This window comes from Mercenaria mercenaria, chromosome 1, assembly GCF_021730395.1.
Source record: "Mercenaria mercenaria strain notata chromosome 1, MADL_Memer_1, whole genome shotgun sequence".
NCBI classification, from domain to species: domain Eukaryota; kingdom Metazoa; phylum Mollusca; class Bivalvia; order Venerida; family Veneridae; genus Mercenaria; species Mercenaria mercenaria.
The window spans coordinates 31,398,317-31,426,070 of record NC_069361.1 but is presented as its reverse complement, the minus strand read 5'-3'; the positions used below and the strand labels follow the sequence as shown (position 1 = coordinate 31,426,070).

The 27,754-nt window shown below is 37.0% G+C and overlaps 1 protein-coding gene across 1 annotated transcript; it reads left to right on the top strand.

Annotated features, from left to right (window-relative positions):
* Positions 1 to 619: 619 nt before the first annotated feature.
* On the top strand, positions 620 to 27,514 carry LOC128557048 (zinc finger protein 39-like). Its single transcript, XM_053543573.1, has 6 exons — positions 620 to 727; positions 3,326 to 3,644; positions 4,643 to 4,732; positions 7,759 to 8,654; positions 22,380 to 22,595; positions 25,042 to 27,514. Exons 1-6 carry the CDS (start codon positions 718 to 720, stop codon positions 25,302 to 25,304), a joined length of 1,794 nt encoding a protein of 597 aa, XP_053399548.1. The 5' UTR covers positions 620 to 717; the 3' UTR covers positions 25,305 to 27,514.
* The last annotated feature ends 240 nt before the right edge of the window (positions 27,515 to 27,754 follow it).

Genomic DNA, 27,754 nt, shown 5'->3' with positions numbered 1-27,754 from the left:
CGAGAGTGTGCTGAGTAATATCACGGTGCACAATCACGTGACTTGTGACGTTTCAAGCAGAATTTGTAAACAAAACCTCATTTAAAATGTTTTTTTCTTTATAAAGATATTTAAATAAGATTATAGTTCAAACATCGTTTTTATCCAATGACAAGCAAGGGATTTTCAAAAAAGTAACCAACTTATTTTCATATGCCATGTTTCATAACTGAAGAATCTGATCCACTTAATCATGAAATAGTTCAAAATTAATGAGTATTCATTGTTCCGCCTACTATGGATTGCCCACATTCTAGGAGGCGGAGCAATTACTAAAGCAGGGACTGCATACAAGAAATAATGTGTCAATGTAATAAACGGACCAAATAGATAAATGAGCCGTGCCCTGAGAAAACCAACATAGTGGGTTTGCGAACAGCATGTATCCAGACCAGCCTGCGCGTCCTTGTCATATATGTTAAACAACCATTACTCATCCGTACCTAGACACTTCCAAACATCAAATTATTATATACTTTTAATTGGATGCTCGTACGTACGGTCTTGTTCAGTGGTCCGTTTTGACCAGTCGGTAAAGGACCGCAAATTGAATTTAATGTCGTATTCTATGAATAGATATAGTCTATAACACTTTTCAGTTCCTTCCCTTTTTCATAAAATTTCCATTTGTAATAGTATTATTATGGCAAGAATTGAGAGGAATTTTAGGGCTGAAATATGGAATTTGGTAAGGCAATGGCTAGCAAAATTCATAGGCTACTTCGCCCATTGTCTAGCATGACCGCTCCGCCAAGGAGTGTTAGAATTCTAAGCACATAGCACTCTGTGTTAGGACTAGAGCGCGGGTAACCTGCGGCTGAACGAATACAGGCTGACTCGGACCTAGTCTTATCAATAAGACCTGACATAACATATTTTAACATTTTGACGTCTATCGGTTATGTCAGGTCTTATCGGATCGCCATGTATAACATGTAGTGAGAAGCGAACACACTTCATGTCGCCTCTAATCTTCAAATTATGAACAACATAACCCAGTCCGAAGTGAAAGAACACTACTAACACCGAAAATAATCCTTTTTTCAACTGCACATGTAAATAATTATAAAATAAAAGTTACTTTTCATATATAAATATCGAGTTGTTTCTTTCCGCTGTATGTATTGCCGTGTATCTGTATTATGGTGTGCAACATTGCCGGTCTATTCCGAATGTTGTGTAAACACAGTTTATTTTGAGAATCAATTTTAGACGAAATATTTTCCCTCTGGATCAATTGGCAAATAGTTCACGTGGAAAACTGTTTTCGTCTAAGTCGATTCTAAATATATTATAACCTGCTGAATATGCTTGAAAAATGGCGGAATGTGTATTTGAAACTGTACACAATTGAAATATATTGGATATGAGGGCTTTTAAAGGTAAATTTAAACGATATATTACTAGAATATGATAAATAACGGTAGGCTGGACTGTCTAAACCTGCGTATATCGTATATTTTTCGTGTGAGAAAATGCTACATTCTACTGATTAGGGCCCTTTTAGACGTTACAATGCAGATTGAAAATAAAATGTAAAATAATAAAATAATGAATGTTGAAGGTAAAATGAGCATGTACACGTCTAATATTTTGGACTAACTCGGACCATGGCTGATTCGGACCAAATTTACTTGGCTTATTCGGCCCAAATTGTTTAAGTTTTCCTGACACTGATGTCATGAGAAAAAATAACATTTATGAGTATTAATGTCTGATGCAAAGAATAATTATTAAAGTCCTTATTTAAACAGTTAAATGCATAAATGATGCATTATAGTTCAAAACTTCTTACCTGCTTGTACGGTGTATATTTTATGACCTTACTTCAAGTTAAACCTCTTTATAAGCTATAATCAACATTATTTTCTGAAAATTGCTAAAGCATCCAAAATATATGGTCATTATTGACTATTAAATCAAAGTTCTCAGCCAAAATATATCGTCATTATCTACTTTTATTCAAAGTATGTGGTCTGAATCTGCCAGAATATTTGGTCCGAATCAGCCACGGTCCGAATCAGCCTGTTTCCGGCTGGACATATCCCCGTGACATCAGTTTTCGATGACGTAGGGAATTGCCATAAGTAGGAAATGCCTAGATCTACTTAAGATAAGATTTATTTGGGTCGGCAAGACAATTACAAGTAACATAAGCTCTGATTCATGAGCTTTTTTAAGGTTCATGTAAAGTGTTTGAGACCACCCCTTGGGTAAATTTTCATTTTGGAAATTATACCCGACAGACCCATAATATTCATAACATATATATACAGAATTGTTCAGAAGAAGTAGAAAATACTTTATATAGAGGTCACCTTGTTTGGTAATATGTATTTTGTCTTGCAAAACATGTACTTCGACTGTCCACATTATATTTTGTACAAAATATCAAAATTCTTTGTCAAACATATTGGATAATGCCTTGAATTAGGCCAAGTTCGATGACGGGCGTATTTTGTGACAGTCTGGCACTCTTGTTTTAGGATAATTAGGATTGATTATTCTTCAGAAATACAAATTAGTCTTAGAGGTTGTTTGTTTTAGTAATAAACAAACTCATTTTTGAAAAATCAATTAATTACTCATTTCTGTGCTTTGGCAATATTTGCTGTTTTGCTTTATCTGCATTATGCAGCTTCTGCATTCTTAGATTCTGAAAACACAGATCTACCAGTCTGATGAGTTTTGTAGACTATACATCGATCAGTTGCACTACGGCACTACGGTTCATTCACTTTTAACTACCATAGTGGACTGTAGTGTTTAACAAAACAACAAGCATATACATAGTTAATTTATGTATTTAAGATACAGTGGAGATGACTGCCATAGTGTATTGCCTGTTTTACATAACAGTTACCACAGTGTAAAAATGTAGTATATTTTAGGAGTTTTCTTCTGTGTTCAACTGCAAGGTAAACCGATTTGCACCAAAAACCTGCAATACTCGACTAGGGAAATAGGCAACCCGTTTTTCTGGTACGCAAAAGACGTCGCTGGTAGACCTTCAGCAAAACAAAAGTGGTAATGGAGAACGGCGAAAAGACAGTCTGCTTTAGGCTGCTCTGGTAGCGCATCGGTATATGATAGGGTCAGTCAAAAGGATATCTGCCAGCGAGTTTATAAGGATGTTTATGTAATAAGTAACAACTTCTTAACAGAATGAAACAATTTGTTCGGCTATTTGTACTTACCAGGCTGATTTTATTTAGAATGACATTATGCTCAAAAGTTGAAGAAAGAATATATGCTCACAATATAAACATTTTCTTTTCATTTGCAGGAAAAGCAGAATCATTAATATTTGTTCAGAAGGGAAAAAGTGAATTGATAGCGCGATTACAGCAGCGTCCAAAGTCTCTGAAACTTGAAATAGAAGTTGAGAAAAGAGAAGCATTTGAAACTTACAGTGGTCAACAGACAGATCGAAAAAGATTGTTAACTGATGTAGAGGGGAAAAAGAAGAAGAATGATTCAAACAAAAAGCATTGTGACCGCAGAATTAGTTTGTCGAAACAGGCATGGGATAGATGGAACAATCTGAAGACATCTCTGAATGTAGCCAGCCACAGTGAACTTGCTTGGCTGCTGATGGATTGTTGGTATGTAAATACTCCTAGCATATTTTAGTCTGTGCTGATACTAGAAATGTCAAAGTGACACAATAACATCATGTTGATCTGCTTTATTTTAACATACTGTTCTGTTTGAGACTTATGTTGAAAACCTGTTCCATTTCCAGGTTATGTTGAAAACTCATTCTGTTTTAGGGTTATGCTGAAAACCTTTTCTATTTTAGGGTTATGTTGAAAGCCTGTTCTGTTTTAGGTTTATGCTGAAAACCTGTTCTTTCTTAGGGTTATGCTGAAAACCTTTTCTGTTTTAGGGTTATACTGAAAACCTGTCTAGTTTTAGACTTATGCTGAAAACCTGACCTGTTTTAGGCTTATGCTGAAAACCTGTTCAGTCTTAGGGTTATGTTGAAAACCTGTTCTGTCATAGGGTTATGTTGGAAACCTGTTCTGTTTTAGGGTTATTTTGGAAACCTGTTCTGTTTTAGGGTTATGTTGGAAACCTGTTCTGGTTTAGGGTTATGTTGAAAACCTGTTCTGTTTTAGGGTTATGTTGGAAACCTGTTCTGTTTAAGGGTTATGTTGAAAACCCATTTTGGTTTAGGGTTATGTTGAAAACCCATTTTGCTTTAGGGTTATGCTGAAAACCTGTTCTGTTTTAGGGTTATGTTGAAAGCACGTTTTGTTTTAGGGTTATGCTGAACTGTGAACTGAAAAAGACCTTGATTATATATTTTTATTCTAAGTCATGAAAATATAATGATAAAAATATTAAGTCCATGTACACAATTCTGCATTCATCACATAGTAGTAAACATAACATTATAGGATGAAAATCAAATGTCTCTAACCAGCATGTGAAACCACTTTGTTTAACAGAGAATATAAATGCCTGACTTTGTTTAACTGTCAAACAAAACTATTAAACAAATGACCTATGCTTAAGATATGAGAAATAAAATTTAAGTAATAATTGCACAGATATTTCAACATGGATGATATCAGTGATTACTTTTGACATATTACAGGTTTGAAAGACAAGAATCTTCAGAGCAGCAAACAAGAACTGTAGATTCATCATTAAGCCAAACTACAGGTTTAGATGCTGAGAATGTAATGTAAGTAACTGTATCTAAAAACTATACACCTCAGATAATCTCCACTTTCCCATCACTAAGTTTAGATAGGTGGATAAATGCCCATTTCATTTTATTTTACACTCGTTCTGGAAAAACGGGACATGTGATGGTGTGTGCATCTGTCCGTCTGTCTGTCCTAATTTTTGTACAGAGCACTTTATAACCATGAAAGGTATTGACTTTAAATTTGGCATATAGGTAGATTGCGATGAGACGATTTGCAGCACCTTAAAACTGGCTCTGTAGGTCAAAGGTCAAGGTCACAAATTGTGCTTAAAGGTCAAAACTGTCCATCATGCTTTGTGTCCGGACCAAACCTAATTAACCATGGAAGGTATTGACTTCAAACTTGGCATTAGGTAGGTTGCAGAGACAATTTGCAGAACCTATGAACTGGGTCTGTAGGTCAAACGTCAAGGTCACAAATTGAGCTCCAAGGTCAAATCTGTCCATCATATTTCGTATCTGGAGTGGAGCATAACTTGTTAACCATTTAAGGTATTGATTTCAAACTTGGCATGTTAGGTAGGTAGGGATGAGACGATGTGCAGAGTACATGAAAATAAGATTTTTTTTGCCTATAGATACCCCTAGAATAAATATTGTGTGAACTTATACATATGTTTCTTTATCTGAAACTTAAAATTTCCAGAAAATATAGCTTTATCTCTGTACCAACTTGCATGAAAATTCCAAACATATTGAATTACAGCTTTCTGTTTCATGTTTTCATTGGTTTGCAGAAAGATTACAATGGCTATCACTGTTTCAAGCAGATGTAAGGGATTATCATGTTATAATTTCCACTGTTACAAAACTAGACTAGACTAGAAATATGAGAAAATGAATTGAGAATAGTCGGAAATTGTTTCCAGAATATACATCAGTAAAATCAAAGAAGTATATGAGGGCCTACAAAGACATAGATATACCCATCTTTTTAAAATGTAAAAGAAATCTAAGTATATGTATCTCAAAAGAAATTTTTTGTTCAGTATAAGCATTGCAACATTATAACTTTGTATGTGACGTTGCCTAATGGGCATGTAAACAGTTATAATTTGGTAATTAAAAAATCGTTGAAAAGACATTAGATTAAAAGAAGAATGGGTTGTTTAACATGTAACAGCAAACAATCATAACACCAGATTTAAAATTTTGCTCATGGCTGTGCCACTCATGAAAATATTACCTGTGATTTTCAGATATCCTCAGTATTAACTAGTGTAAACACTTTAAACAATAGGAGAATAGCTTTATCTTCATATTAAATATTATTATTTTTATGATGTTTCAGCAAAGCAGACTTCTAACAAACAAATTTAAGAGAATAGAAGTATTATACAAATTTTATCAAAGATAAATCTGTGAACAAATGTTACGAAAATGACATGAAGGAGATTTTTGGTTGTAGGTGTAGGTGGGTAAGGGATTGTGGGTGGGATGGGGGAGGGAAAAGAGTGATGCGGCAAACTGGCAACCCTATACAAATTTTCCTGAAAAATTTTTAACAGCTAAAAGAAACCATACAAAGTATTCTTCTCTGAAGGGAAATCCATTTACCTTTACATCTATCTACTTTTAAAAATAGGCTTGTTTCTACACTTTTTTCTTTTTATCTCACATGAGCCAAAGGCTCATGGTGAGCTATTGTGACCGCTCAATGTCCGGCGTTCATCATGCGTAGTGCGTTGTGCGTCATCTATTGTGTTTCCATCAACAATTTCTAAAAAAATCTTCTTCTTGAAAACCACTGGGCAGAATTACACTAAACTTCACAGGAATGATCCTTGGATGGCCCCCTTTCAAGATTATTCAAAGAATTGAATTCCAAGCAGAACTCTGGTTGCCATGGCAACCGAAAGGAAAAACTTAAAAAATCTTGTTGTCCAAAACCGCAGTTAATACGGCTTTTATATTTGGTATGTAGCATCATCTAGTGGTCCTCTACCAAGACTGTTCAAATTATCCCCCTGAGGTCAAATATGGCCCCGCCCTGGGGGTCACATGGTTTATATAGACTTATATAGGGGGAAAACTATGAAAATCTTCTTGTCAAAAACCACAGGTCCTAGGGCTTTGATATTTGGTGTGTAGCATCATCTAGTGGTCCTCTACCAAACTTGTTCAAATTATCCCCCTAGGGTCAAATATGGCCCTGCCCTGGTGGTCACAATGTTTACATAGACTTATATAGGGAAAAACTTTGAAAATCTTCTTGTAAAAAAAACACAGGGCCTAGGGGTGGGCTTTGATATTTGGTCTGTGACATCATCTAGTGGTCCTCTTGCAAGATTGTTCAAATTATGCCCCTGGGGTGAAAAGGGGCCCTGCTAAAGAAATTGTTGAGAAAAACGTTAAACCCGAACACACACACATGCCCCAGGGGTCCCAAGTAAACTTAGACTTGTATAGGAAAAAACTTCAAAAATCTTCTTGTCTGAAACCACAAGACCTAGGCCTTTGATATTTGGTATGTAGTATTGCCTTATGGTCCTCTACCAAGATTATTCAAATTATTACCCTGGGGTGAAAAGTGGCCCCACCTTGGGGGTCCCAAGTTCAACATAGACTTATAGAGGATTTTTCGAAAATCTTCTTGTCTGAAAGTTCAAGGCCTAGGCCTTTGATACTTGGTATGTAGCATTGCCTTCAAATTATGCCCCTAGGGTGAAAAGAGGCCCTGCCTCGAGGGTCACTTGTTGTATGAGTTATATAGGAAAAAATACTTTAAAAATATGATGTGACCTACTGACCTACTTTCTTAATATTCTAACATCAGTTTAATATTTGACACATGTAGCTCATATTACTCAGGTGAGCGGACCAGGGTCATCATGACCCTCTTGTTTTTCTTGTGAAATGGGAATGAGCAAAGCATATGTTGCCCCCGCCCCATACATGCACATGCTGTTCTCTTACTAGATTTTATTGTCATCTTCTTCTTATAGGAAGTCATATTACAACATGAACAAATATCTTGTTCCTGTTACTCTTTATTTCAGAAAGTTAGAGAATGCTGAGGTTAAGGTAGAAATCATCTCTGATAACGAAGAACCAGAATCAGCATCAAATAATTCTACAGACATAGAGTATGATGAACTTGTCAACTTTGTGAATAACATGAAGAAAACGGATGTTGAAAATGTTTGTTCAAAAGAAATGGATCAAACCAAAATGCATTGTTCCACAGAAAACACCACAATAAACAATACAGGTGAACTAACAAGTTTCAATAAGAAGATTGATAATACAAACACTCCCAATGATCCCATTTATAATCCAAAAGGTGATACGTGGAAAAAAAGAGCACCATCAAACTTTAAAAAGCATGTGCCAAACTTTAAGACAGAGCAGAAAGAGAAGAAAATTAGAAAAGCATCACAAAATGGCAAGAAGGAAAAGGGCAAAACACCCGAACCAAAGAAACCGTGGGTAAAGATACAGTTGACAGATCATGAAGATAAATATAAATTCGAAACTGTAGAATCTTTTGCAAGAATGAATCGTAAAATAGATGCCAGTGAAAATCTATATTCTTGCTTAGTTTGTCAGCATTTTAAATGTGCTTCCAGAGATAAGTTTGAAGAGCATATAGAAAAGCATGTAAACAGTGCTTTAGAGTGCGAGTACTGTCAGTATATAGCCAACTCTGACATTGCCATTCGTGAACATAAATGGACCTGTTGCAAAAGTCCTGAGAAAAGCAATTTATGTTCAATTTGTGGCCATTGGACAGGATCAAATGAAAGTAGACGGCTTCACATGGGAAAGGTCCATGGTATAGCGGAATGGAAATGTTTATTTTGTGCAGAGAAGTTCAACACTCGGACAGAAAGATTAGGACACATGAGAATTGCACATGAGGAAGCCTGCCAGTATTGTGAATGTTGCAAACGAAGTAAGTTATAATGTACAATACAGTTTTCTAGTTTTTTATATGCCTTTTCATCAGACCCTTTAATTAGCTCACCTGAGGACGAAGTGCTCAGTGGTGAGCTATAACGGTCAGTGATTTTCTGTTGTCCATCGTCCATCAAAATTTTCCTTTAAAGAGCATATGCTCTTAAACCACCAGACCAATTTTGGTGAAACTTCACGGGGATATTCCTTAGATGGTTTCCTTTAATAGTTGTTCAAAGAATTGAATTTTGTTTAGAACTCTGGTTGCCATTGTAACCGAAAGGAAATACTTTAAAAATCTTCTTGTCCAAAATCCCAGGGCCTATGGCTTTGATTTCTAATATGTAGCTCATCTGGTGGTCATCTACCAAGCTTGTTCAAATTACCCCCCTAGGGTCATATATGGCCCCGACCTGAGGGTCACATGGTTATATAGACTTATATAGGGAAAAACTTCTTGTCCAAAACCACATGGCCTACGGCTTTGATATTTGGTGCGTAGCATTATCTAGTGGCCCTCTACAAAGATGTTCAAATTATTCCTCTAGGGTCAAAGATGGCTCCTCCTTAGGGGTCACATTGTTTATATAGACTTCTATAGGGAAATCTTAGAAAATCTTCTTGTTCAAAACCATAGGGCCTAGGGCTTCGATAGTTTGTATGTAGCATCATCTAGTGACCCTCTACCAAGATTGTTCAATGATAAATCTTCTTTCTTGTACAAAACCGCATGACCAAGGACTTTGTTCATATTATCTCCCTAGGGTCAAACGATTGTTCAAATTAGCCCCCTAGGGTCAAATATTGCTCTGCCTTAGGGGTCACATGGTTTATATAGACTTACATAGGGAAGAGCTCTGAAAATCTTACTGTCCAAAACCACAGGGCCTAGGGCTTTGATATTTTGTTTGTAGCATCATCTAGTGGTCCTCTACCAAGATTGTTCAAATGATAAATCTTCTTTCTTGTACGAAACCACATGACCAATGACTTTGATATTTGGTATGGAGCATTGTGTAGTAGTCATTTACCAAGATTGTTCAAATTATCCCCTTGGATTTAAAACTAGCCCTGCCCGGGGTGGATAATGGTTTAGATATACTTGTATAGGGAAAAATAAGGCCAGAGCTAAGATATTTAGTATTTGGTATGCTCTAGTGGTTCTCTACCAGTTTTGACCCTGTAGTCAATATATGCCACGCCTGGGGTGGGGATCCCTTTTTTGCATAGACTTATAAAGGAAAATTATTTTAAAATGTACTCATGCAGAACCATAAGGCCAAAACCTTCGATATTTGATATTAAGTATTGTCTAGTGGTCAACTTTCAAGTTTGTTAAAATCATGACCCTGGATCTACTGACATAGACTACTGACCTACTTTTTTGTTTTTAAGCCTACAGCATAGAACTTCATAGGACCACATCTATAATTTTTGATACAAATTTCAATATTCATCTTGAATAGTCTTAATCATGACCTACTGACCAACTTTCTTGTTTGGACAACATTTATAACTTTTGATACAGATTTCAATCGTCATCTTTAATATTCTTAACCCTTGACCTACTGACCTCCTTTCTTATTTTTGAAGCTACAGCAAAGAAATTTGGACCACCTGTATAATGTTTGATATAGATTTCAATCCTCATCTTAAATAGTCTTTATCGCGACCTACTGACCTACTTCCTTGTTTTTGATTTTACAGCAAGAAAATTTGGACCCCATGTACATACAGATTTCAATCTTAATCTTGACCTACTGACCTACTGCCTTGTTTTTGAAGGTACAGAATTAAAATTTTGACCACATGTTTACTTTTGCTACAGATATCCATAGTCATCTTTAATTTTCTTAACCCTGACCTACAGGATTGCCACTCACCTTGAAAAGTCAGGGTAAAATGATTTTTTCAAGGTCGGTGAATTGTCAGGGAAATCTTGATAATGGTCTGTGAAAAATGAAACTTTAGAAACGTCGGGGAAAGGTCAGCGAAGTATGAAATTCTGGGTCGATGTTTAAGATGTTCAGCAGCTATGGCAGTCTTCAAGCAGTATTTATAAGTATTTCCAAACACATTTTAGTGTAGTTATGTATAAACATAATTTAAAATGTGTTTAAATCAATTTCGTTTTTATGTTAATTTTCGAATTATGAAGACTGAAAGGCTTTGTAACCCTTGCCTGGATTGGAAAGGGTTGATTGGATGGCTGTAGTGGAGGAGGAGCTCGAAAGAATAGGGTAGTATTGGTCAGTGAAAAGTATGGTTTAGTCAGGGAAAAGTCAGTGAAAAGTCCGGGAATTTAATTTTTCGACTAAGTGGCAGCCCTGACCTACTTCCTTGTTTTTGAAGCTACAACAAAGAGATTTGGACCACTTGTATGTTGTATTTTTAGCTCACCTGAGCAATGCTCAGGTGAGTTATTGTGATCACTTCAATGTCCGGCATCTGTCTGTCGCCTGTCGTCAGTCAACATTTGGCTTTTGTTTGCAAAAGAGGCTGTATTTTTCAATTTTCAAGTTTCAAATTGATCTTCATGAAATTTTGTCAGAATGATTACCTTGATGAAATCTAGGCCAAATTCGAAAATGGGTTATCTGGGGCCAAAAACTAGGTCTTTAGGTCAAATCAAAGAAAAACCTTATGTATGCAATAGAGGCTGTATTTTTTAATTGATCTTCATGAAATTAGGTCAGAATGATTGCCTTGATGACAAATTTGAATATGGGTCTTCTGGGGTCAAAAAGTAGGTCTCTAGGTCAATATCAAAGAAAATACTTGTTTAAACTGAAGAGACCACATTTTTGGTCCAGTCCTAAGGAAAATTGGCCAGAATATTTGTTTTCATGAAATCACTATGTCAAACATGTTTACACTGTTATTGTATGTTTCAGAGGTGAGCGACCTAGGGCCATCTTGGCCTTCTTGTTTTTTAACTGATTTCATTTGTTATCTTGAATAATCTTTACCATGACCTACTCGCCTAGATTTTTGTTTTTTAAAGCTTTAGCAAAGAAATTTGTTAAAGCAAGCAACTAAACTCAGGTGAGCAATACAGGGTCATCATGGCCCTCTTATTTATATTTTTTGTTTGGCTGGATGATTTTCGGTGGAGCTATTGGGTTGAAATAATAGATCTTGTTTAGGATTAAGAATGGGTCAGATTGAAGATGTAAGTTAAGAGTTACTTGCCCTTGATTGAACTAAATTGTCATTTATATACGCCCGTCTCTGAAAGAGCGGGGCATATTATGTGAACACCTGTGGCGGGCGGGCAGTGGTCAGCATCCAAAAGCATGTCCGCTCTCTTAAGTCAAACAGTTTTCATCCGATCTTCACCAAACTTGCTGACAATGTTTGTGGGCATGATATCTCGGCCAAGTTTGATAACCTACCAAATCGCCCCAGGCACTCATGGACAGACATGGTGGTCGAATTTTAGGTCTGTAATCGATTAAATTACAATTTATGATTACAAGTAATCGAAATGGACTTTGATTACTGATTACAGTGGATTATTTGACAAAATGTATTTGATTACAATTGATTACGTTTACTGATTACGATTACATGTCTGCTCTTGGATTATGGCCCTTGAATTACTTGAAAGTCTGCTAATTTTTTGTCAATTTCATCCCACATGGAACCTCACAGATACCTTGATTCCTTCTTAATCCTTTTTGGGGTTAACAAGGCATACAATATCAACATTATTACCTTTGTAATATGTAACTGAATATTTAGACCGGTGAATTTTGTGACAGTGTGGCACTCTTGTTCACTGTGTTTACACTTCAGCATCTTCATTTCTTTACCAGTCCTTATTATGCTTACACAGAATGTGTATACCAATGAGATCTCTTTGAAGTTTTATTATGTACCAGTTCTGAGTACATGAGTATAATGAGTTCTTGAATTATCAGAAAGGTCATTTGTTCTCTGTTTACACTCAAGCACCTTCATTTGTTAGCAAGTTTTTATTGTGTATACTCAAATGAGAATATCAGTGATGGCTGAGTAACATGGTCTTGATTTAACAATAATTATACCCCCACCAAACATGTTTGGGGTGGGGGTATATAGGAGGCAGTTTTGTCGCTTCCCGTCACATCGCGAAATCTATTATCTCAGTTATTACTAAATGGATTTGATTCAAACTTAAAATAGATGTTCCACTTCATCATCCACATCATGTGACACAAGGTGCATTACTCTGACACCAATTTTTCATGAATTATGCCATCTTTTACTTAGAAAATAAGGTTAATTTAGATGCATTTTCACAATATCTCAGTTATTTCTAAATGGATTTGATTCAAACTTAAAATAAATGTTCCACCTCATCACCCACATCATGTAACCCAAGATGCATAACTCTGACACCAACTTTTCATGAATTATGCCCCCTTTTACTTAGAATTTAAGGTTAATTTTGATGCATTTTCACTGTATCTCAGTAATTACTAAATGGAATTGATTCAAACTTAAAATAGATGTTCCACCTCATCACCCACATCATGTGACACAAGGTGCATAACTCTGACACCAATTTTTCATGAATTATGCCCCATTTTACTTAGAAATTAAGGTTAATTTTAATGGATTTTCACTATATATCATTCTGATTGGCTTAGAGCCAAAGGGAAGTAACCTTTTTTAGCTCATCTGATTTTTTGAAAAAAAATGATGAGTTATTGTCATCACTTGAGCGGTTGTCGGCGTCGGCGTCGGCGTCGGCGTTGCCTGGTTAAGTTTTATGTTTAGGTCAGCTTTTCTCCTAAACTATCAAAGCTATTGCTTTGAAACTTGGAATACTTATTCACCATCATAAGCTGACCCTGTATAGCAAGAAACATAACTCCATCTTGCTTTTTGCAAGATTTATTGCCGCTTTTGTACTTAGAAAATATCAGATTTCTTGGTTAAGTTTTATGTTTAGGTCAACTTTTCTCCTAAACTATCAAAGCTATTGCTTTGAAACTTGGAATACTTGTTCACCATCATAAGCAGACCCTGTACATCAAGAAACATAACTCCATCTTGCTTTTTGCAAGATTTATTGCCCCTTTTGGACTTAGAAAATCAGTTTTCTTGGTTAAGTTTTATGTTTAGGTCAGCTTCTATCCTAAACTATCAAAGCTATTGCTTTAAAACTTGCAACACTTGTTCACCATCATAAGTTGACCCTGTATAGCAAGAAACATAACTCCGTCCTGCTTTTTGCAAGATTTATGGCCCCTTTTGGACTTAGAAAATATCAGATTTCTTGGTTAAGTTTTATGTTTAGGTCAACTTTTTCTCTTAAACTATCAAAGCTATTACTTTGAAACTTGCAACACTTGTTCACCATCATAAGCTGACCCTGTACAGCAAGCAACATAACTCCATCCTGCTTTTTGCAATAATTATTGCCCCTTTTGGACTTAGAAAATCATTTTCTTGGTTGAGTATTATGTTTAAGTCAACTTTTCTCATAAACTATCAAAGCTATTGCTTTAAAACTTGCAACAGTTTTTCACCATCATAAGTGGACACTGTACATCAAGAAACATAACTCTATCCTGCTTTTTGCAAGAATGATGGCCCTTTTTAGACTTAGAAAATCATGGGTAGGACAATATTTCTATTACACAAAAAAATCAGATGAGCGTCAGCACCCGCAAGGCGGTGCTCTTGTTTAAACTTTTGTACTGAGTTACTTTCCCTTAAATTCCAAGAATTAGTCCATTTTTAGAAATTCTATTTTTAGATTTTCAATTTTTTAGGTATTTAACTTTTTAGCTCACCTGTCACAAAGTGACAAGGTGAGGTTTTGTGATCGCGCGGCGTCCGTCGTCCGTCCCGTGCGTGCGTGCGTGCGTCCGTAAACTTTTGCTTGTGACCACTCTAGAGGTCACATTTTTCATGGGATCTTTATGAAAGTTGGTCAGAATGTTCACCTTGATGATATCTAGGTCAAGTTCGAAACTGGGTCACGTGCCATCAAAAACTAGGTCAGTAGGTCTTAAAATAGAAAAACGTTGTGACCGCTTTAGAGGCCATATATTTCACAAGATCTTCATGAAAATTGGTCAGAATGTTCACCTTGATGATATCTAGGCCAAGTTCGAAACTGGGTCACGTGGGGTCAAAAACTAGGTCAGTAGGTCTAAAAATAGAAAAACCTTGTGACCTCTCTAGAGGCCATATTTTTCATGAGATCTTCATGAATATTGGTCAGAATGTTCACCTTGTTGATATCTAGCTCAAGTTTGAAACTGGGTCACGTGGGGTCAAAAACTAGGTCATTAGGTCTAAAAATAGAAAAACCTTTTGACCTCTCTAGAGGCCATATTTCTCAATGGATCTTCATGAAAATTGGTCAGAATGTTCACCTTGATGATATCTAGGTCAAGTTCGAAACTGGGTCACGTGGGGGTAAAAACTAGGTCAGTAGATCTAAAAATAGAAAAACCTTGTGACCTCTCTAGAGGCCATATTTTTCATGAGATCTTCATGAATATTGGTCAGAATGTTCACCTTGATGATATCTAGGTCAAGTTCGATACTGGGTCATGTTGGATCAAAAACTAGGTCAGTAGGTCTAAAAATAGAAAAACCTTGTGACCTCTCTAGAGGCCATATTTCTCAATGGATCTTCATGAAAATTGGTCAGAATGTTCACCTTGATGATATCTAGGTCAAGTTCGAAACTGGGTCACGTGCGGTCAAAAACTAGGTCAGTAGGTCTAAAAATAGAAAACCCTTGTGACCTCTCTAGAGGCCATATTTTTCAATGGATCTTCAGGAAAATTGGTCAGAATGTTTACCTCGATGATATCTAGATCAAGTTCGAAACTGGGTCACGTGGGGTTAAAAACTAGGTTAGTAGATCTAAAAATAGAAAAACCTTGTGACCTCTCTAGAGGCCATATTTTTCATGAGATTTTCATGAATATTGGTCAGAATGTTCACCTTGATGATATCTAGGTCAGGTTCGAAACTGGGTCACGTGGGGTCAAAAACTAGGTCAGTAGGTCTAAAAATAGAAAAACCTTTTGACCTCTCTAGAGGCCATATTTCTCAATGGATCTTCATGAAAACTGGTGAGAATGTTCAGCTTGATGATATCTAGGTCAGGTTCATAACTGGGTCATGTGCGGTCAAAAACTAGGTCAGTAGGTCGAAAAATAGAAAAACCTTGTGACCTCTCTAGAGGCCATATTTTTCACGAGATCTTCATGAAAATTGGTGAGAATGTTCACCTTGATGATATCTAGGTCAAGTTTAAAAGTGGGTCACGTGCCTTCAAAAACTAGGTCATTAGGTCAAATAATAGAAAAAGCTTGTGACCTCTCTAGAGGCCATATTTTTCAATGGATCTTCATGAAAATTGGTCAGAATTTTTTATCTTGATGATATCTAGGTCACATGTGCTCAAAAACTAGGTCACTATGTCAAATAATAGAAATAACGACGTCATACTCAGTTCAACACTGGGTCATGTGGGGATAGGTGAGCGATTCAGGACCATCATGGTCCTCTTGTTTATTATTAGTCCTATGTAAAAAGTAAAGACATTTTTCTGTGGTAACATGTGTCGGTAAGACACTTTTTTGTGCCCCCCCACCCCATGAGTGGTGGGGGCATATAGATTATAGATTTGCTCTTGTCCGTCTGTCCTTCCGTCCAAAGTTCGTGACACGCCTAGCTCAAAAGTATTTGATATAAATTAATGAAACCTTGCATGAGTCTTTATCATGATATGAATTTGCGCACCTTCTATTTTTCATCTGGCTCCGCCCCCTAATTTTAGAGTTATGGCCCCTGAAATAGTCAAAAATGCACATTTTCACCTTGTGACACGCCTAGCTCAAAAAGTATTTGATATAGATTCATGAAACCTTGCATGAGTCTTTATCATGATATGAACTTGCGCACCTCCTATTTTTCATCTGGGTCTGCCCCCCTATTTCTAGAGTTATGGCCCCTGAAATAGTCAAAAATGCACATTTTCACCTTGTGGCACGCCTAGCTCAAAAAGCATTTGATATAAATTGATGAAACCTTGCATGAATCTTTATCATGATATGAACTTGCGCACCTCCTATTTTTCATCTGGGTCCGCCCCTAATTTCCAGAGTTATGGCCCCTGAAATAGTAAAAAAATGCACATTTTCACCTAATTATGTGCCTCACTCAAAAAGTATTTAATGTAAATTCATGAAACCTTGCTTGAGTCTTTATCATAATGTGACCTTGCACACTTGGCATTCTTCTTGAGAATTTTAGCGTTTATTACAGAGATATGGCCCTTGAAATAGCCAAAATAGTGGATTTTTTGTTTTGATGCTCATAGTTCAAAAAATATATGGAATAGAATAATGAATCCATTTCATAATTTTTTTTTGAGACTATACCCCATTAAGATTGCAAACATTTGAATGATTTCCTCTTATTTGTGACAAATGTACCAGTGGGGGGCACACCCTGTGTCCTACAGACACATTCTAGTTTTGTATTCATTTTTAGTGTATCTCTAATATTAGTGATTTTTATGCCCCCTTCGAAGAAGGAGGGGTATATTGTTTTGCAGATGTCAGACTGTCGGTCGGAATGTAGACCAATCCGTTTCCGGATGATAACTCAAGAACGCTTGGGCCTATGATCATGAAAGTTGATAGGAAGGTTGGTTATCACCAGCAGATGACCCCTATACATTATTAGATCTGTATGTCAAAGGTCAAGGTCACAGTGACCCTGAACAGTTAAACAGTTTCTGGATGATAACTCAAGAACGCTTGGGCCTAGGATCATGAAAGTTAATAGGGAGGTTGGTCTTGACCAGCAGATGACCCCTATTGATTTTGAGGTCAGCATGTCAAAGATCAAGGTCACAGTGACCCGGAATAGTAAAACGGTTTCCGGATGATAACTCAAGATTGCTTGGGCCTAGGATCATGAAAGTTGATAGGGAGGTTGGTCATCACCAGCAGGTTTTGAGATCAGTAGGTCAAAGGTCAAGGTCACAGTGACCTGGAACAGTAAAATGGTTTCTGGGCGATAAGAAGGCTTGGGCCTAGGATCAGGAAAATTGATAGGAGATTTATCATGACCAGCAGATGACCCCTTTTGATTTTGAGGTCATTAGGTCAAAGTTCAAGGTAACATTTGCCAGAAACAGTTAACCAGTTTCTAGGGTCTAGGATCATGAAACATAACAGGGAGGTTGATCGTGACCAGCAGATGACCCCGGTTGATTTTGAGGTCAATAGGTATAAGGTCAAGGTCACATTGAACCAGAACAGTAGAACTTTTGTTTACAGTGAGTATATAATTTCTGTTCCTTGTGCAATTACTGAATGCGTCTTGTGGGGAGAGGGGGTGGGGTGGGGGCATTTCATGTTCGACGAGCTCTTGTTATATTTACCTCATCCATCATCCTGGGCACATAAACTAGTATTACTTACATGTGCCACGGAAGCCCAGGATGAAGTACTCCGAAGACGAGTAAAATTTATTTTAAAGTATTAAGTTTTTGTACGTTTTATATTATTCTAATTATTTTTAAATTTCTTATGGTTGCCCTGCTGTGACAAGACTGTATGGTGGGGGTATAAATCACTCCTGTGACGTTCTAGTTTTCCATGTAAGACTTACATGCAATGTCACTCTTGTATTACTACACCAGAATATTCCAAAATTTTGAGTGTATTTTACTTGGATTGGTTTACTAACGTTGAATCCTTTTGAACTTGACATTGAGCTAAGATAAATATTTTTAGCTCACCTGAGCATTGCTCAGGTGAGTTTTTCTGATCGCTCGATGTCCGGCGTCCGTCGTCTTCGTCTGTCTGTCTGTCAACATTTAGCTTGTGTATGCGATAGACGCTGTATTTTTCAACTGATCTTCATGAAAATTGGTCAGAATGATTACCTTGATGAAATCTAGGTCGAGTTCGAAAATGGGTCATCTGGGGTCAAAAACTAGGTCATTAGGTCAAATCAAAGAAAAACCTTGTGTATGCAATAGAGACTGTTTTTTTCAACTGATCTTCGTGAAATTTGTTCAGAATGATTACCTTGATGAAACCTAGGCCGAGTTTGAAAGTGGGTCATCTGGGGTCAAAAACTAGGTCACTAGGTCAAATCAAAGAAAAACCTTGTGTATTCAATAGAGGCTGTATTTTTCAATTAATCTTCATGAATTTTGGTCAGAATGATTACCTTGATGAAATCTAGGCCGAGTTCGAAAATGGGTCATCTGGGGTCAAAAAGTAGGTCACCTGGTCAAATCAAAGAAAAACCTTGTGTATGCAATAGAGACTGTTTTTTGAACTGATCTTCATGAAATTTGGTCAGAATGATTACCTTGATGACATCTAGGTCGAGTACGAAAATGGGTCATCTAGAATCAAAAACTAGGTCACTAGGTCAAATCAAAGAAAAACTTGTGTATGCAATAGAGGCTGTATTTTTCAGTTAGTCTTCATGAATTTTGGTCAGAATGATTGCCTTGATGAAATCTAGGTCAGGTTCGAATATGGGTCATCTGGGGTCAAAAAGTAGGTCACTAGGTCAAATCAAAGGGAAAGCTTGTATATGCGATAGAGGCTGTATTTTTCAATTGATCTTCCTGAAATTAAGTCAAAATGATAACCTTAATGAAATCTAGGCCGAATTTGAAAATGGGTCATCTTGGGTCAAAAAGTAGGTCACTAGGTCAAATCAACGAAAACCTTGTGTATGCGATAGAGGCTGTTTTTTTCAATTGATCTTCATAAAATTTGGTCAGAATGATAGTCTGGATGAAATCTAGGTCAAGTTCGAATATGGGTCAAAAATTAGGTCACAGGTCGAATCAAAGAAAATACTTATTTATACTCAAGATTTTTGCTCCAATTTTAATAATAATTGGTCAGAATATTTTTTTCCATGAAATCACTAGGTCAAACATGTTTACACTGTTATGGTGTGTTATGGTGTGTTTCTCAGGTGAGCGACCTAGGGCCATCTTGGCCCTCTTGTTTATGCGAGCAATATTGAGCAAACATGGCTCTCTTAGTTGGCTTTTGTTGATATCCTTTTTGTGTCACTTTGCCATAAAATCCAAATCATTCATTAATTTGTGTGATTGTTCTACCCCCACAAAACGAAGTTTGTGGGGTGGGGGGTATATAGGAGTGAGCTTGTCGGTCCGTTGGTTTTCATGGTTTCCGGATGATAACTCATGAAAGGCCTGACCAATTTAAATAATTTTTGGTACACAGGTGTAACATCAGAAAATGCAGGTCAAGTTCGACTTTGGGGTCAGTAGGTCAAAGGTCAAGGTCAAAGTGACTCAGAACAGTTAAACGGTTTCCGGATGATAACTTGAGAACACTTGGATCTAGGATCATAATTTTTCGTACACGGGTGTAACATGATAAAATACAGGTCAAGTTCGACTTTGGGTTCAGTTGGTCAAAGGTCAAGGTCACAGTGACCGTAAAACCGCCTCGGTAGCCTAGTGGTAGAACGTCCGCTTCGAGTGTGGGAGGTTGTGGGTTCGATGCTCGGCCGCGTCATACCAAAGACTTAAAAGATGGTACTAGCAGTTTACTCGCTTGGTGCTCAGCATTAAGAGGGTAGTGCTAGGACTGATCAGCCCAGTGTCAGTATAATGTAACTGGGTGGGGTATCATGTCTCATGTCTACGATGTGATATTCCAGTGAGGCAGCACTATAAAGTTGGGCATTGTGCTCACTGCTACAAGTAGACACTGTCGTTTATATGACTGAAAAAAATGTTGAAAAAGACGTCAAACCCGAACACACACACACACTGAACAGTAAAACGGTTTCCGGATGACAACTTGAGAACGCTTGGGCCTAGGATCATAAATTTTGGTACACAGGTGTAACATCATGAAGTTCAGGTTGCGTTCAACTTTGAGGTCAGTAGGTCAAAGGTCAAGGTCACAGTGACTGGGAACAATTGAACGGTTTCCGGATGATAACTTGAGAACGCTTGGGTCTAGGATAATAATTTTTTGTACACAGGTGTAACTTGATAAGATAAAGGTCAAGGACGACTTTGAAGTTAGTAGGTCAAAGGTCAAGGTCACAATGACACGAAACAATTGAACGGTTTCCAGATAATAACTTGAGAACGCTTGGGCCTAGGATCATGAAAATTGATATGGAGGTTGGTTATGACCAACAGATTACTCCCTATGATTTTTATGTCAGTAGGTCACTGGTCAAGGTCACAGTGACCTGGAACATTTAAAACGGTTTACAGACAATAACGTCAGAACACTTTGGACTAGGATCGCAAAACTTAATAGGGAGGTTGGTCACGACCAGCAAATGACCCCTATTGATTTTGAGTTCCAAAGGTCCAAGGTCAGAGTGACCCGGAACATTTAAACCTTTTCTGGACAATAACTTGAAAACGCCTGGGTCGAGGATCATGAAACTTCATAGGGAAGTTGATTATGACCAGCAGATGACCCATATTGATTTTGAGGTCAGTAGGTCAAAGGTCAAGCAAGTTTGGCTTTGACATTGGCTTAGTTCTGTGACAAGGCCATATTGTGGGGGTATAATTCGTCACTTCTGTGACAACTCTAGTTATGATTGTATACAGTATCTGATTTACTATTAATGATTTCCCTTTCTACATTCCCAAGAAATTAATTTTATCACAAATATTTAACTGCTTAACATTTACATTTATCATATATTTGAACAAGTGTCTTTGTGCTATGCCCAGGTTCATTCATTAATTGTACCCCCCAACAACAAAGTTGTAAGGGGGGGAGGGTATACTGGTTTCAGGTTGTCTGTCTGTCTGGCCGTCTGTCCGTCTGTTTGTAGACGCAATCTTGTGCGCACCATCTCTCCTTATCCCCTTGACAGAATTTAATGAAACTTCACACAAGTGATCAGTACCAACAGTAGTTGTGCATGGGGCATGTTAGGTTCTTTTAGAAAAAAATTGGCAGAGTTATGGGACTTTGTTTTTATATACATAGACACAATCTTGTGCGCACCATCTCTCCTCAGCCCCTTGACACAATTTAATGAAACTTCACACAAGTGATCAGTACCAACAGTAGTTGTGCATGGGGCATGTAAGGTTCTTTTAGAAAAAAAATTTGCAGAGTTATGGGACTTTGTTTTTTTGTTACTATGCTATATACATAGACACAATCTTGTGCGCACCATCTCTCCTCTTCCCCTTGACACAATTTAATGAAACTTCACACAAGTGATCAGTACCAACAGTAGTTGTGCATGGGGCATGTTAGGTTCTTTCAAAAAAAAATTTGCAGAGTTATGGGACTTTGTTTTTTTTGTTACTATACTATATACATAGACACAATCTTCTGCGCACCATCGCTCCTCATCCCCTTGACACAATTTAATGAAACTTCACTCAAGTGATCAGTACCAACAGTAGTTGTGCATGATGCATGTTACATTCTTTTAGATAAATATTCTGCATAGTTATGGGACTTTGTTTTTTGTTACTATACTGTATACATACAGTCCACATAATTATGCAATCATGTGTGCGTCAAATTGCAATGTACTGTGTCAGTGCATGCGGGGGGGGGGGGGGGTACATTCATCACCATTAGTGATAGCTCTAGTTTAAAGAAAGCAGTATGGGAAGACATGAGTGCTTTGTAAAAGCAGTCTCAAGTCATTATTCTCATAAATAAATATATATTTGATATCTGGAATTTTTTTTCAGGCAAACACCTTTTAAGTAAAGATGAGTACAAGAGTCATTTAGAGAGTTGCAGATCAAATGTGCAGTGTCAGATATGTGGGATGCTTATAGCCGCACATAGCATTTATAAACACATGCATGACAAACATGAAAAAGTAAGAAAACATCAGTGTCCAAAGTGTCCTTATGCAGCAAAAACCTCAAGGAGACTCAAGACGCATCTCCTTTCTCACGACAGTAAGTATATTTCATAGTTTCAGATGAATAGTTAATACATATCTCAACCAAACTACCACTTGTTTTATCTTGTTGTATGAACAATAAAAACTAAACTTAAGGAGTTGTTTCACATGATGGTGAGCATATTTTCTTAATACTCATTTTGAAGCTCTTTCTAGGTTTAAATTGAACTTTCAGGGCCGATATTTTAGAAATAGTTTATAGTAAAACAGTGTTTTTAACACTATTTATACGAGATGGGTGGCTATACGGAGAGTGTAATAATTTCACGAGGGCGTGTGATAGAATGTGATAAAAGTGTTTTTATGCCCTCGAAGGGAGGCATATTAGTTTTCAACTGTCCGTCCGTTCGTTAGTTCGTCACAACGTTAACGTTTTGCATGAAGGCAACGTTAACTTTTTGCATGAAGGTACTTTACTCGCAAACCATTGCACCCAGGACCTTCAAACTTCACATGCTAATATTACTTATTGAGTACACGGCCCCTATTGACTTTGGGGTCACCAGGTCAAAGGTCAAGGCGCTGCGGGGGCATTTGTCACCATAAGTGACAGCTCTTGTTTCGTGAATGTATCGCACCAAATGGTTAAGATCGTCATGCTCTTTTTGTTTATACATGCCTAGACAGGAAATGGTAATACGTCTTGCGGAAAAATTCAATTAAGGTGAATAATCATGATAGTGAATTATTCTGCACAGCGATGTAAATTAAGCAAGATAGTTGTGCTATGTGAAATTTCGTTTTAAACATGTTTTTAAGTAAAATGTTTTTTATCAAATTTGAAAGCACTATTTCTCTCGCATACATGGTACTAAATATCATGTTCAACATAATAGTGTTGTGATGATTTATGCATTGCCTTGTCATACTAGAATTATCAGTAATGACCAGGAATGGCATGATGGATGTTAGTTGCGATGCCATTAAAAGGTTTGCGATCATGGTTTATACATGTAGTTCATTCAAGGTGTTGATCATACTATCAATTTAACTCTTCCTTAAGAACAAATGTCAATCATACATAAGTATAATGCATGCCAGAAATATGCACTCATTTGTTTAGGAAAAAAATTGTACTGCTAACGTCAGGCAATAACTCCACTGCAGAAAATGTGCATATTTTTTAATACAAATTAACCTATAATTGTTATATTAGACTGGATGCTCTTCACATTTGTGACTTTTGTAGCATGAAGAGAATGCAGTTGAAATTTGATGGAGACTTGCCAAGATTGAGTTGCTTCTTGCAAGGAATCTATCTGGCTGACTATTAGTGGACGAGTGCCTTGACCAAGATGTCCAATCTTTGTGTGAATAAATGCACTTACCAACATTGAACACACACAACTGATCACTTCTGTTAATGCCCATTCATTGTCCATAGATTGTTTAGTTGAAAATTTCTTGTTTTAGGGTGTGGAACACGATCATGTCATTTGTTGCTTCATGATTTAATGAAGATTTCGGAACGAGTCTGGATGCTCACTCTGTAAAGATACATTTGAAACCTTACTTTTTTCATAAAATTTGTGCGTATACGGATTGACTTTGGCTGAATACAGGGCGAATTTTGTCGCCATGCGTTACCGGGTACTTACTTGCTGATTTACTTTATATGTGAAATGAATGTATGTGTATTAGGCCTTGTAAGAAGTCATTGAGTTTCACCAAAATGTATTTGGTCTTCTGAATCAAATAAGAGTACTCAGGTCATGACAATACACTGGAAATCAGAGTTCTAGTCTTGACAGTACACTGGAAATAAGAGTTCTGGTCCTGACATTACACAGGAAATAAAGAGTTCTGGTCCTGACAGTACACTGGCAATAAGAGTTCTGGTCCTGACAGTACACTGGCAATAACAGTTCTAGTCATGACAGTGCACTGGCAATAAGAGTTCTAGTCATGACAGTACATTGGCAATAAGAGTTCGTGTCCTGACAGTACACTGGCAACTAGAGTTCCAGTCATGACAGTACTCTTGAAATAAAGAGTTCTGGTCCAGACAGTACACTGGAAATAAGAGTTCTAGTCATGACAGTACACTGGAAATAAAGAGTTCTGGTCCTGACAGTAAACTGGAAACAAGAGATCTTGTCATGACAGTACACTGGCAATTAAAGTTCTGGTTACAATAATGCACTGGGATTTTTTGTGTAATTGAAACAAGAGAGCTACATATTATTTAAGTTGAGAACTACTTTTCTCATCAGTGATGAACATTTATCTTTATGTGAACCACAAAACTGATTTTCCATTTGGGTTATTTTCAGTTAAATAGTTTTACTTTGCATTAGATAAACTTCTAAGATTTTTCAGTGACATAACAGTATTGGACTATCAGATGATATGCTGAACCATTTAAGCCAGAGATCCACACAATACGTTTTATGTGACTTTATTGTGGCACGCAAATTTATATTATATTCATTTATTTGCAGAAATACATCCATACAGTTGTAGCCTGTGTTCATTTACCTGTATTCAGCCAAATCAACTAACTTCACATATGCGAACACATACTGGAGAGAAACCATACAAATGTACACAGTGTAAATATGCAGCAGCATGGAATGTTCAACTCAAGGAGCATGTCAAAGTTCATAGTATGGAGACAGCTGAGATGTGTCAGAATTGTGATGTCTTGTTCAAAAATGAAAGAACTTTAAATATGCATATGAAAAAGGAGCATTTTAAGTTATAACAAAAAAATCTTAAATTTTAGCTCACCTGAGCACAAAGTGCTCAACGTGAGCTTTTGTGATCGCCCAGTTTGACTGTTAACACTCTAGAGGTCACAATGTTGGCCTAATCTTAATGAAACTTGGTCGGAATGTTAACCTAGATGATATTTAGTCAAGTTCAAATCTGGGCCAGGTGGTGACAAAAACTAGGTCAACAGATCAGATCAAAGGAAAAGCCTGTTAACACTCTAGAGGCCACATTTATGACTGTATCTTCATGAAACTTGGTCAGAATGTAAGTCTTGATTATCTTTAGGTCAAGTTTTAATCTTGGTCATCAGGGGTCAAAAACTAGGTGACCAGGTCATATCAAAGGAAAAACTTGTTGACACTCTAGTGGCCACATTTTTTACCTTATCTTAATGACACTTGGTCAGAATGTTGATCTTTAGGTCAAGTTCAAATCTGATTCAGTTGGGATCAAAATTAGGTCACCAGGTCAAATCAAAGGAAAAGCTTGTTAACACTTTAGAAGCCACATTTATGACCATATCTTAATGAAACTTGGTCAGAATGTTGATCTTAATGATCTTTAGGTCAAGTTTAAATCTGATTCAGGTGGGATCAAAATTAGGTCACCAGGTCAAATCAAAGGAAAAGCTTGTTAACACTCTAGAAGCCACATTTATGACTGTATATTCATGAAACTTTTTCAGAATGTTAACCTTGATGATCTTTAGGTCAAGTTCGAATCTTGGTCATGTGGAATGTGACCTACTGACCTACTTTCTTGTTTTTTTTAAGATACAGCCTTCAAATTTGGATGACATGTACAGTTTTGCAGACTGATCTTAAAACTGAACTTCACTGACCATGAATATGACCTACTGGCCTACGTTCTTGTTTTTGTGCCCCCCTCCCCTCCCCCATGAGTGGTGGGGGCATATAGATTTGCTCTTGTCCATGCGTCCGTCCGAAGTTCGTGACACGCCTAGCTCAAAAAGTATTTGATATAAATTAATGAAACCTTGCCTGAGTCTTTATCATGATATGAACTTAGGCACCTTCTATTTCTCGTCTGGCTCCGCCCCCTAATTTTAGAGTTATGGCCCCTGAAATAGTCAAAAATTGAACATTTTCACGTAGTGACACGCCTAGCTCAAAAAGTATTTGATATAGATTCATGAAACCTTGCATGAGTCTTAATCATGATATGAACTTGTGCACCTCCTATTTTTCATCTGGGTCCACCCCCTATTTCTAGAGTTATGGCCCCTGAAATAGTCAAAAATGCACATTTTCACCTTGTGACACGACTAGCTCAAGAAGTATTTGATATAAATTGATGAAACCATGCGTGAGTCTTTATCATGGTATGAACTTGCGCACCTCCTATTTTTCGTCTGGCTCTGCCCCCTATTTTTAGAGTTATGGCCCCTGAAATAGTCAAAAATGCACATTTTCACCTTGTGACACGCCTAGCTCAAAAAGTATTTGATATAGATTCATGAAACCTTGCGTGAGTCTTAATCATGATATGAACTTGCACACCTCCTATTTTTCATCTGGGCCCGCCCCCTATTTCTAGAGTTATGGCCCCTGAAATAGTAAAAAATGCACATTTTCACCTAATTATGTGCCTCACTCAAAAAGTATTTAATGTAAATTCATGAAACCTTGCTTGAGTCTTTATTATAATGTGACCTTGCACACTTGGCATTCTTCTTGAGAATTTTAGCATTAGAGTTTGAAATAGCCAGAATAGTGGATTTTTTGTTTGTGATGCTCATAGCTCAAAAAGTATATGGTATAGAATAATGAATCCATTTCATAATTTTTTTTGAGGCTATATCCCATTAAGACTGCAAATATTTGATTGATTTCCCCTTATTTGTGACAAATGTACCAGTGGGGGTTGGGGGCACACCCTGTGTCCTACAGACTCGTTCTAGTTTTTCTAGTTTAAGATACAGCCTTGAAATTTGGATGACCTGTACAGTTTTGCATAATGATCTTAAAACTGACTTTCAATGACCATAAATATGACCTACTGACCTACTGTCATTATATTTTAGCATCAGTTTGACATTTGAAAACATGTAGCTCACATGTATTACTCAGGTGAGCGATCCAGGGTCATCATGACCCTCTTGTTACTTAATTACAGTGCCTAAGCTAATCACCTGTCAAATAAAAACGTTTACTAAAATATATACCTACATACTAACTATGTATTGTTTGCATTATTTTGTGCATTTTCGTTTTAAGCTAGATCATACAGTGTATAAGGAGAACTATCCTACTCGTCCCAACATTGATTTCCGTGTCAACATCCTGGTTAAAGTCTTGATCCACTTCCACTTTATCACTGTTATTACTAGATGGATTTGCTTCAACTTTAAAATAGTTATTCTTCATCGTGTCAGAGCAAGTAGATTAATAAGGAGAGCGTAGATCTATGGATCACCGG

Excerpts from the sequence above, each read along its gene's own strand:
- LOC128557048 (XM_053543573.1), top strand. Across the intron at positions 3,645-4,642 it reads TGGCTGCTGATGGATTGTTG|GTTTGAAAGACAAGAATCTT; the intron begins GTATGTAAATAC and ends GACATATTACAG. Across the intron at positions 22,596-25,041 it reads GCATCTCCTTTCTCACGACA|AAATACATCCATACAGTTGT; the intron begins GTAAGTATATTT and ends ATTTATTTGCAG.